At 36.1% G+C, this 12,620-nt stretch overlaps 1 protein-coding gene across 1 annotated transcript in view; it reads left to right on the top strand.

The window, feature by feature from the left end:
* Nucleotides 1-12,620, top strand: part of CCDC148 (coiled-coil domain containing 148) — a 236,888-nt gene that overhangs the window by 1,015 nt on the left and 223,253 nt on the right. The window contains exon 2 of the mRNA XM_035726921.1: nt 11,217-11,373. Within this exon, the coding sequence (XP_035582814.1) occupies nt 11,286-11,373 (88 nt within the window). The 5' untranslated portion in view covers nt 11,217-11,285. The remainder of the gene's footprint in view (nt 1-11,216; nt 11,374-12,620) is intronic.

Here is a 12,620-nt window from a genome sequence, read left to right as displayed (position 1 = left end):
TATTAGTAAGATGTGAGAAGACAATGTTTATGTTACCACCCTTCAAGTTGGAGGGACCATATTTTGTGAAAAAGCTGATAGGATTTTGGAAATTACAAATATTTATTGAGAGAAACAGATGAATGTGTGTGCAAGCTACATATGTCTAACTACTGTCCAGAATTTTAAGTTGAATAATATGCTTTGCTATTAGTTTTTATCTTACTATAATTGAAAATTACAAAAATAGATAAGACTTGTTAATATGGTACCTTGATTGGAAAAACATCTCTTACAATTTGTAGTAAAATTTAAACTTAGTTGGTAATCCTATGCAGGGTTGAACTGTGGAACGAAACAGTTGAACATGTGAGTGTTCCCCCTAAATATTTCCAGAATTGGGAAGGAATCAGCAGGGACCATAGGTGTGTGCTTGTCTCATGCCTTGCCATCACGGAAGTTTGCTCATCATGTTTTTCATTTCTGGCTTTTGTGTGTGTGTGTGTTTGTTTTTGGAGAATAAAAAAAGTAAAATGCAAATTTTATGACTCATTTTTAATGTACTAAGAAGATAACAGTGATTTGGTTTTAAAAAATATCTAATAATACTGAATGAATAGAAGATGTATCTAATGGAAAGAATTACATCGATATTTCCTTTTTTCTTGCCTTAGGTTAGCATAGAAAGAAAACAAGAATTAATTTTTTTGACTCCAATAATCTTTTCTTTTTGTATTTTTCTCAGATCACGCATGATGAGTATTATGATATTGTGTATTCCATGTTTGTAATGATTAAAATGTCACTAAAATCTGAGTAAAGTCCCCTAAAATGTTGCTAATTGACATTATTATTATACTTATTAATTATTTTTTGTAATTCTTATACACAGTTGAAAGATTTCTTTTGAACTTGCTCCTGTACTACCAAGCATTGCTGGATAAGGCTAAGAAATCACTTTGTTCCAGTGAAAGTCTATGCTATCCGGACTTGGCTGGGTCTTCACTGATTCTCTAAATTCCTTTCCTCATCAAGAAGGTGATTAAACAGGACACTTAACCAGGGACATTATCCAGGGCACTTCTCCCAAACCTGTCCTATTTCTGCTCTCCTCAAGCCCCCACTGTACTTTGTCTTCTTCCAGTTCTGTAAATGATCTTGCCTCATACTTAACTGAGGATCCATCATGAGGTTTCTCTCTTTAACACTCCTACCCCAGTCTCAATTTTTACACGGAATCACTTACTTCAATCCTGACTGAGGAGGGGTGCCACTCTTCTGTTCTAAACTCATACTCCTATTTCTACTCCTAAACATGGACCATCTTACCTCCCCAAGGAGTATCCTTTATTGATTATAATGTCTCTCTTAGATCATGTTATTTTCTCATCCAAAAAAATTTTTCCCTATACCTTGCATATATCTGACCCTTTGTGAAACCGCCCTTCTTCCAGCCCACCTTCCTCTCCATCTATCGGCTTTTCTTCTCACCAAAAAACTGTCTGAAGGGAATTTCTTAAGGCTTTTATTTTTTTCAACCTTCAGTATCCTTGCCCTTGAATACAAGTGAAAAGATTCTGAAGGGTGTGCACTTTCTCCTCAAAATCCTAACTCATTTTGCCAGTAAAGTTCTCTCTTACAAAAGGGCCTTTTACTTGCAAATTGCAATGCCTTGATTCCAGATTTCCAGTGAAGGGTAGAAACCATTGTCTCCCACTCTGAGGTTACATATAAATGCAAATGAACAACTTGAGAAGAGGGAGCATTTAACCTGCTAGCCAAACCACCTAGGTAGGTGGGGTCTAACTGCTGGGAAATAGTGTGGGAAGAGGGAGCTCTACTGAGCCTGACTGTGGGATCTAGGGCAAAGTTCAAAAGACTGAGAATGTTTGGTGAGCACCACCTTCAAGAAAAAAAGTAAACTGCAGAAATCAAAGGGATTTTTTTCAGTTACCATCTCAGAAAGAAGTCAATCAGAACCTTTCATGATTATGAAAACTTTGTGACTCTCGAATGTTTATTATTTTCATATTAGCTCATAATGATTAGTATTCCTGAAAAATAATAGCAGAGGCAGCAAGGAAAAGGGGGAGAGCATAAACACTGCCTCCTTTCTCATTATTGGAAGCCTAGGGAGAAGGTGGGAGCAATAAATATAAAAATTCCAAAAATCACACTAATTAATAGTTGCTTTTTTTGTTTGCTGTTAAAAGGAATGTTAAAACAGAGGCAGGTGGCAAATGAGGGAAAGAGAACAGTGGAATAAACTGGTCCTGAGAATGGCTGCTAAAGCTTAATAATAGTTCGGCTCAGGCTTTCAGGATTGAGTGTGTCCCACCTCCAGACCATTCTCTGAATATGCAAATCCTCCCCTGCCCTTAGAGGCCCAACCCAATAGTTACCTCTAAAGCATTTCCCAAAGATTTCCCCACCTTACCCACACCTCTAGAGAGGGTGATTTCTGCCTTAGTGTTTTATTGTGGCACTCTTTACCCCATGGTGTAGTTACTTGTGTGTGAGCCTTCTCTCCTAGAAGATAGGATACATGTAATAGTCATGACTGTATCCTCCATAGTGCCTTGGACTACTAAAGTGTCTCCCACAAAGCCAACATCCATTAATCCTTATTTTAGTCCTTGGAAGAATTTGACTTCCAACAAAGAAAACGTAGAATCAGTAATGTTGGGAGGTACTTATAAAAAGTTGGGACTAGAGGTTCAATGTAGAGAAGTGAGATAACATGTGGCAGAGCAGAGGAGAGATTTCTGCCATGTAGCCCCCCCAAGAGAGAAAAGCCTTAGATCTTATCTCTAAGAGGACCTGTCTCTGCCCCTCTGTGAGGGGGGACCAGTGTGAGAAGGACTGACTGCATGTGCTTTGGGATGAAGTTATCATATTCAGAGCTAAAATTCTGTGTATTGGGAAAAGCAGTTGAAACTCAGCTTTGTCAAGCAGATTAATAAGGGTTACCTACATTTTTTTCATCCGAAGTATCCAGGTTGCTCTGTTTTTTGGAACACAGTGGAGTCATGAGAATGTAACAACTTTATAAAATCATAAAGGCATCAAACACCTGGTAAGTGTAATAGACACATTTGTCTATTGAAGTATGCAGCCCTGCAAGCTTCATGACCTAGCATCTGGCCATGGTATCAGCCAGGGGAGAACTGATTCAAATGTAACCACTCCATTGCAGACCATTGGCCATAACCTATAACAGTGCCAATCAGATTCATCTCCTGAAAATTTGGAATTGAGAGAACAAGTGAGCCAGAGAGAGCGGCTGCCTTGGCCCTGATGTTTTCTGGGCTCCTATTCTCTCCACGAAGCCAGAATACACTTCATTTTTTAGTATTCCATGAGCTGTTTCTTATAGTCACCCCTAATACATTCTTTTCCTGCTTTGCCTTTAGTGAGTCTCTGTTTCTTACAATAAAAAGATTTCATGACAATATTATGCGAATATTTGACAACAAAACAGAACCTATATTATGACCATCTTATCGCACTATGAAGAGTAACAGTCTAAAACTGTCTAACAAACAAACTATAAAAAATGACCTGCCTAGTTCCAAATATTGCCAGTCTCTGTTGGGGAAAAGAGCTTTATTTAGTGTTGTGTCTATTCCTCCCCACTCCCCAGCCTCAAAGCCTATATTCTTCAACTCAATTCTCCTCCTGTGAAATTGGGAGCAAGAGAAGAACTTTGAGAAGATGAGCAATAGGATTGCTTTTTCAAGGCAGAACCATTTGCCATGCTACTGACGTAGGAAGAAAAAATTAGAATTTATATTTATTTTATGTATGTACAGTAATTTTTTAGAAACTGGGCTAAAACATGAAAATAAGATAGGAAAATTTACCAGAGATATCGGTGACCACACAGCTCAGGGGAAACAGACTCTGAAGTCTGATTTCTAGCAATTTAAAGAAAACCTTTCAGGAGGAAAACCAGACTTGATACAATATTGCTATAATATTTTAACCAAAATAATCCAGTTTTCAACCAAAAATTTTGAGACATGCAAAACAAACAAAACAGGAAAGCACAACCCAAATTCAGAAAAAGAGGTAACCAGTGGATGTGCTGAGTGGGCCTACTTGTTGGGTTGTACAACTGATCCAAACCAGCTACTATAAGTACGTTTAAAAACTTAAAGGTAGGGGCGCCTGGGTGGCTCAGATGGTTAAGCAGCTACCTTCGGCTCAGGTCATGATCCCGTGGTCCTGGGATCGAGCCCTGCATCAGGCTCCCTGCTCCGCGGGAAGCCTGCTTCTCCCTCTCCCACTCCCCCTGCTTGTGTTCCCTCTCTCGCTGTCTCTTTCTGTGAAATAAATAAAATCTTAAAAAAAAAACAAAAAACAAAAAACTTAAAGGTAAAATGACTCAACAAATAGGGACTCTCAATAAAAAAAAAAAGAAAATATAAAAAAGAAATGGAAACTACCCACTCTGAGGAACAGAAAGAAAAAGAAGTTTGAAGAAAAGTGAACAGAGCCTCAGAAACTGTGGGATAGCCGGGAGTACACGAAAGAAAGGAGAGATAGAAGGGTATATAAAAAATATCTGAAGAAACAGCAACCTAAAACTTCTCAAATTATATGAAAAATTTAATCTACAGGTCAATGAAACCCAGTAAATCCTGAGTAGAATAAACATAAGAGTCAAAACTAGATATATCAGATTGCTAGAAGACCAAGACAAGAAAATTTTGAAGCAATAAGAGAGTAACGACTCATTATGTACAAGGAAACCACAGTAAAATTAATAGCTGACTTCTCATCAGAAACAAAAGAAGCCAGAGAACAATGGAAGAACACATTTGAAGTGCTGAAAGAAAAAAAATCTATGGATAAAGAATTACATATCAAGCAAAAATGATCTGTCAAAAATTAAGGTGACAGCCCTCATAAATGATCTATGTTAGCAGTATACTAGTTACTGATGGAATCCATATAGTTGCCAGCTTAGAGTGAAGCCTAAAGCAAAAGAAGGCTGTCAGACAGATGCAGGTACTTGGCAAGTCAACAATTTCCATTTGTAAAGTAGCTCTAGACTCAGTGCCAACCCTGGGACATCAAATGATCACCACACCAAACTGTTGAATAAAGTACTAGAATTGAAGTTATTTTCCTTAAATAAATTTTGTGAAAATATGACTTCATTAGTTTCTTAACTCCAGAACTATCTGTCTGCTTCATAAAGGTGGCAATAAACTGATTAGAACAGTAGGGGCGAGAACATAAATCACGTATAAGAGCTCTCCTTATGAGACGAACCGTGAGAGACTATGGACTCTGAGAAACAAACTGAGGGTTCTAGAGAGGAGGGGGGTGGGGGGATGGGTTAGCCTGGTGATGGGTATTAAAAAGGCCCGTTCTGCGTGGAGCACTGGGTGTTATGCACAAACAATGAATCATGGAACACTACATCAAAGACTAATGATGTAATGTATGGTGATTAACATAACAATAAAAAATTTAAAGAAAAAAAAAGAGCTCTCCTTATATCCTATCCTCCATCCATGGCACCTGGCCCTTCACATTCCTGGACCCCTGTTTCCTTTACACACCTGGTCAGTTAATTCTCATCATAGGGCTTCCACACAGCTGGTTACAACTTCTGTGCATCTCATGTTGGACTGGGGGGATAAGTTAACAGCACCTGCTAGTACATTATCTTGTCAAGAACCACAAGTCAAGAAATGCCATATTTTTCTGTCATTTAATAGCTTTTAAAAATAAGGACAAAATGATGAAAATAGATGAAGAAAAGTCAATTGACAAGATACAGCACCCGTTCATGATACAAATGTCCAAGAAACTAGCAATAGGAAGGGCACTTCCTTGATGTGATAGAGTGCATCTATGAAAAACCTGTAGCTGTCATCACATTTGTGGTAAAAGACTGAATATTTTCCCTTAAGATTGAGAATAAAATGATATCTACTTTTACCTCTTTTATGCAACATTGTTCTGAAGACTTTAGCCATTGTAATAAGGAAAGAAAAATAAATTAAAGGCATATAAGTTGGAAAGGGGAGTTTAAAGCTATCTTTATTTACAGGTGGCATGATCGTATACATAGAAAATTCTAAATATACAACAAAACTAACACTAGAAGTAATAAATGAATTTAACAAGATCACAAGATATAAGATCAGTACATAAAAATCCGTTGTGTTTTTATATACTAGGAATTAACAATTTGAAAATAAACTTGAGAAAACAATTCCATTCATAATAACATGAAAAAGAATATGATATTTGGGAATATATTTTATAAATGTATAAGATCTCTGACATAGATTCAATGTGATCCCTATCAAAATCCCAGCAAACACTCTATGTAGAAATTGATAAGCCAGTCTTAAAATGCACATACAGGGGTGCCTGGGTGGCTCTCAGTGGGTTAAGTGTCTGCCTTCTGCTCAGGTCATGATCCTGGGGTCCTGGGATCCAGCTCCACATCGGGCTCCCTGCTTAGCGGGTAGTCTGCTTCTTCCTCTCCCTCTGCTGCTCCCCCTGCTTGTGCTCTCTCTCTGTCAAATAAACAAATAAAATCCTTTAAAAATGCACATACATAGAAACAAGAATAACAAAGAAACCTCAACAGAATAGGAAGAATTGCAATATCCAATTTCAAAATTTATTAAAAAGTTACAGTAATAGAATATAGTATTGGCATAATGATAGCTATGTAGATCAATGAAATACAATAGAGGGTAGAGAAATAAGTCATTACATTTATGGTCAATTGATTTCCAACAATGATGCCAAGGTAGTTCAGTGGGGAAAGGGGTGTTTCTTCAAGAAATGCATTGGATATCCATATGCAAAATAATGAACTTGTATTCTTACCTTACAATACACTGAAAAATTAACTCAGTTTGCATCATAGACCTAAGAACTAAAAGTATAAGACTTCTGGGGCATCTGGCTAGCTCAGCTGGAAGGGCTGCGACTCTTGATCTCTGAGTCATGGGTTCAAGCCCCATGTTGGGTGTAGAGATTATTTAAAAATAAAATCTTAAAAAAAATTATAAGACTTCTGGAAGAAAACATAGTACAAGATTTCTGTGACTTTGCTTTAGGCAAAGATATCTTGAATATGATACTACATCATGATCCATAAAAGAAGAAATTGATAAATTGGACTTAATAAAAATAAAAGTTTTTTTAAATAAAAATTTTGTCTTTCAAAACACATTAGTAAGAAAATGAGAAGATAACCCATAGACTGGGAAAGAATATTTTCTTTTTTTTTTAAGTTTCTTTATTTATTTTTAGTAATCTCTGTGCCCAATGTGGGCCTCAAACTCTTGACCCTGAGAACAGGAGTCACATATCTTCCAACTGAGCCAGCCAGGTGCCTGGGGAAAGAATATTTTCTAATCATAATCTGATAAAGGACTTATATCTAGGATATATATTGAATTTCTAAACATCTAAAGGCAAGCAACTCAATTTAAAAATGTACAAAATATTTGGATAGACATTTTACCAAAATGTTATAAAAATGGTTAATCATCACAGGAGAAGATATTCAACATGATTAATCATAAAGGAGATGGACATTAAAACCATAATACAACTATACGACCACTAAAATGGGTATAAGGCAAAAGATTAATAATACCAAGTGATGACAAGGTTGTGGAAAACTGGAGCTATCATAAATTGCTGATTGGTATACCCACTCTGGAAAACCATTTGATAGTTTCTTTAAAATATAAATACAAATTTACCATATGACACAGCACTTCTACTTCTAGATGTCTACTCAAGAAATAAAAACACATGTCCACACAAAGATGTTTACATCAATAATATCAGTATATTCATAGTTGGAAAAAAAACAAAATAATTAAAATGGCTATCAACTAATGATTAGATGTGGCACAGTGGAATACTATTCAACAATAAAAATAATGAACTATCGACACTGGCTGCAACATGAATAAACCTGCAATATATTATGCCAAAAGGAAAAAAGTCAGAAAAGGCCACTTTTTTTTAAAGATTTTATTTATTTATTTATTTACTTATTTTGGAGACAGAGCTTGAGTGGAGGGAGGAGGGAGAGGGAAGAGCTTGAGTTGAGGAGGAGGGAGAGGGAAGAGCTTGAGTTGAGGAGGAGGGAGTGGGAAGAGGCGAAAGAATCTCAAGCAGACCCCCCATGCTGAGTAGCCAGCTTGTTGAGGGGCTCGATCTCATGACCATGAGATCATGACCTGAGCCAAAACCAAGAGTGGGACGCTTAATTAATTGAGCCACCCAGGCACCCCAAAGCCACATGTTATATCATACCATTTGTATGACACTTCCAAAAAAGAAAAAAATATAGAGACAAAAAGCAAATTAGTGATGACCTTGAGCTAGGCTGGGAAGATTGGATGCAAGTGGCTATGACAGAACATTTTCAGGTGATGGAAATATTCCAGAACTAAATGGTGGTGACAATTGCACAATTATACATTCATTAAAAGTAATCACATTGTATGCTTATAATGGATATATTTTCATGGAATATAAATTATGTCTCAATAAAGCTATTACAAACAAAAACTTTAAAAAAATGACATAAGCACATCATGTTAAAACTCTCATTTATGAAAACTTAGTAAATTTGGAAACAATTTTCTAACATGATTGAAAATCTTCCAAGTAGCATTTCAGTGGATTGAGATGCCATTGTTAAACATTAAAGAAAAAAAACTTGCAGGGAAAACTGACTGATAGGGAAGTCAGAAATTTGTTAGAGAAAAAGCCTAAATCACAACCTTAGTATAACTATTGGTTGGAGTTGAAATTTGAGTGTCATAATTGAGTACATGAAGCCAATTTTGTATTTCTTCCATGTCTTTTTGTGGTATTTATTTTAGCTTTTATAGCCCTTATAGCCAAGTATTGGAATAAACTGATCTTAAACTTGAATCCTTCTATGACCAGGTATTAAACCATGATTTCCAAGGTCATGCAACATTTTCTATCACAAAACTCTCACTAAAATTTATTTAAATTATCAATACTATAGGGGCACCTGGGTGGCCCAGTTGGTTGAGCATCCGCCTCTTGGTTTCAGTGGGGGTCATGATCTCAGCGTCATGAGATCAAGCCCCGAGTTAGGCTCTGTGCAGCGAGGAGTCTGCTTGGGATTCCCTCTCCTTCTGCCCCTCCCTCAAATAAATAAATCTTTTTAAAAAATTACCAATATTATATATTTCAATACATCTTCTTTCATACTGATGGATTGTTCTATATTTGTGTTTTATAATTTATATAATGTTAGTATGATATTATATTTAAATAATTTGTTTAGTAATAGAGGTATATGATTGAGAATGTTTGGAGACCTCATTTTTAATAGAACATCTTTAGATAAAATGTACATTCTTTCCCTCTTGTTTGATTTGTTTCTGTGGGTTTTTTAGTTTTTCCTCTTCTTTCTACCCCAGGTGGTAGAAATAAGTCTTTGGAAAATTACATTCTAATTTTTTGGTGTTTTCTTTGTCTTGAAGATCAGTTAGATCATTTACCTCTAACAAGTCACATTTGAATTTCTAACATTATTAGAGTCACTAATCATAACTGTTATCCATCTTGAGAGAGATCAGTGAAGTCTCAAGTGGTATTAAGAAGATTATTCTTCTTTTGACACAGCCAAATGATGTGAAAGTGAGACATAAATAACAAAAATACAGTAGAGAGAAGGCCAAGGAAATTGACATAAAGTAGAGAATTTGAGATAAGAAAAAAATTCCACCCACACAGAATTAATTCATTTCTATGGGCAATAGAAAACCTGATTTCAAAACTCTAGGCTTTCAATGATTTACCTTTTGGCTTTGGAAAACTCATTTATTTTTCCACTACTGCCCCCACATTAATGAAAATGAGGCATAATATACTTCTCCTTTCTCACAAACACTACTCATTAACTTTTAACTTTAAAAATGTGAAATACGTAAACTTCTAGACTTTTAGTGTGAGTATATACTACTGTACCTATATCTGAACATAAATACAAGGGTCTTTGATATCTAAGAGATTATATATGAAAAGGTCTCCTCATTTCTACTTTACTTCAACTTTCCTTTTTGCTTTCTTCCTTCTATTTCTCAATAGGTAAAAAAAAAATTTAATCAATTATCATAGTCTAAAATGCCATAGATAACAACCAGCAGCATTTTATTAACTTATTAATATCCCCTTTTTGAAACCACTATAAATAATTTTCTCATAGACTTAGGTTAGGTGGTGTATCATAATCTCATTGGCTCAAATATACCTAAATTATAATATTTTCATCTAATGTTTATTTCAATTATCGGTTTTCTAAGATTATAGAGTTTTCGAGCTGGAAAGAGAATTAGAGATTACAAAACCAGCATTAAAACTGGCTGTATAACTCTCACCTAAGATTCCTTTTTCATCCAACCTTTTTAATCTCTCTAGTAAAGAAGAAATTAATGTGATTTAGACATTTCACTCTTTGCCATATATACCTGTGTGACTAAATTTTTCAAAGCTAAAATAATTTCAATTTAAAAATTTGTATAGGGATAAAACATTAGAGGTTAAAAAATATGCATTTATGCCAAGAACTCTCTTCTTTGCATTTATAAATGGCTACTTTATCTACACTACTCTCCTATAATACTATTTGCCTATTGAGAAGATGATAGTTTAAGGTATTTTGTGTTTAATCTTCAACATGTGTGCTCTGTAATTATTTTTTATGGTCCTGAAATTGAGTCAAAACCTATTGACTACCACTTCTGTGTTTTAAAAGCTGACAAAGTATGTTTAATATAGTTGGTGGAAGAGCACTGAGCTCAAAGTCAGGAGATCTGGTTGGGTTCTAGCCTTGCCTATGCTACCTGCTTCTTCATGTCTTAGACAAGTCATTTAATCTCTCTGGTCCTGTGTTTACTGATCTGTAAAATATATCAGTCACACTCAAATCTTTTCTGGGCTTAGGTTAATTTGTGTATAAAAGGAAATGCTGCATGATCTCATTCTAAACCTTGGCTTTGTTTTCTTTATTTTCTTGAAGGAAATTTACCACAGATGTTTATCACTTTGCTGTAGCCCTTAAGTCTATTTCCACCACCCTCTTTGTTCTCATGTTCTCATAAACTGCCTTTAAATACACTGCTTTCTTTTTCTTGGTTCAATATCTGTCTCTCCCCTTAACTCTCACTTGTATCTTGCCTTCTTTTCTCTCCCTCTAGGACCTTCCCCTTCCCCTTAGGGAGCAGCTCTCTACTAAAGAAAAGCATGACAGAGGTCCACTTCTGTGCATGTTGAGGAACACTCCCTATGAGTTGTCTCCCTTCGCTGACAGGGAGAATAGAGAGGAGAATAGAGAGCATGGGCTCTCCAGCCTGGGTATGTATCTGGTCTCTACCATCCACTAGTTGTATGATCTTTACCTCAGTTTCCTATTCTGCAAAATAGGAACAACAGTGTTACCAAAATATCACTGTGAGTCTTAACTCAATCAAAATAGGTAAAGCTTTTAGAATAGTGCCTGTCTTGTGAGAACTTGCTCAATAAACGTTCACGATTAATTTTTTTAAAGATTTTATTTATTTATTTGACAGAGAGGGACACAGCAAGAGAGGGAATACAAGCAGGGGGCGGTGGGGAGTGGGAGAGAGAGAAGCAGGCTTCCCACTGAGCAGGGAGCCCGATGCAGGGCTCAATCCCAGGACCCTGGGATCATGACCTGAGCCAAAGGCAGACGCCTAACGACTGAGCCACCCAGGCGCCCCTAAACGTTCATGAGTATCGCATCCCCTCGATGGACCCTCATAAAGTGGTAATCACTTCAGCACTTCTTTTCCTAGAAGAGGAAAAGATAAAGCTGAGGCGAGGGAATAGCTCTGGGGGAATTGAATGGTGTGTTCATACAGATGGGGTCCTTTTGTGACGATACTCTGTATTTCCTACGCCTTGCCCTTTACTTTTCATCCTACTGAGATGTGAATGTTGGGCAAAAGCACAATGAAGAGGAAGACTGGCACAATTTGTAGGTGATGTACCTTTTATTTAATTTGCAGGAATGGCTACCTAATGGCAACTTTTTCCTCCAAGTAAATTATCTGTTTGAAACGTGTTGTTTTTGTTGTTGTTTTTTTCTGCCAGCATTTTGAACTGGCATGCCATGATTATTATATTCTAAAACATTAAAGAAAAAAGCCCAAGAATTGTTCTTTGGGCAGCTCTATTTATGTAATGCTCTATTTGAGAAATAGCACTGGAAAAAACTGTTCTTAGCAAAGAATGTTAATTGATGAAAACATTTCTTTGCTAACAATCTAAGGGAAGCAGTCTGTTCTTAGCTCTTTAAACCACAAAATAGATTTAGCCATTCATGAACAAAAGCAATTATTTATTTTCAATACTACCTTTAACAAGTCTTTGTTTTTGATAATGGAGCTCTCTTTCTATTCTCTATCAAAGCAGGTTTTAAAAATATAACCGCTCTTTTAATAAGAAAAAGGCAGCCAAATCTAATAGCAAGATTCTCATTTGGGTACAAAGCATATTTTCCACTTCAATATTCAACTACATAAGCTTTTTAAATGGGGAGGGGCTTATCCATTTTGATTAAGGAGTCCATATACCTAATA

This window comes from Zalophus californianus, chromosome 3 (assembly GCF_009762305.2).
Source record: "Zalophus californianus isolate mZalCal1 chromosome 3, mZalCal1.pri.v2, whole genome shotgun sequence".
NCBI lineage: Eukaryota > Metazoa > Chordata > Mammalia > Carnivora > Otariidae > Zalophus > Zalophus californianus.
This window is presented reverse-complemented; position numbering and strand designations above follow the sequence as displayed.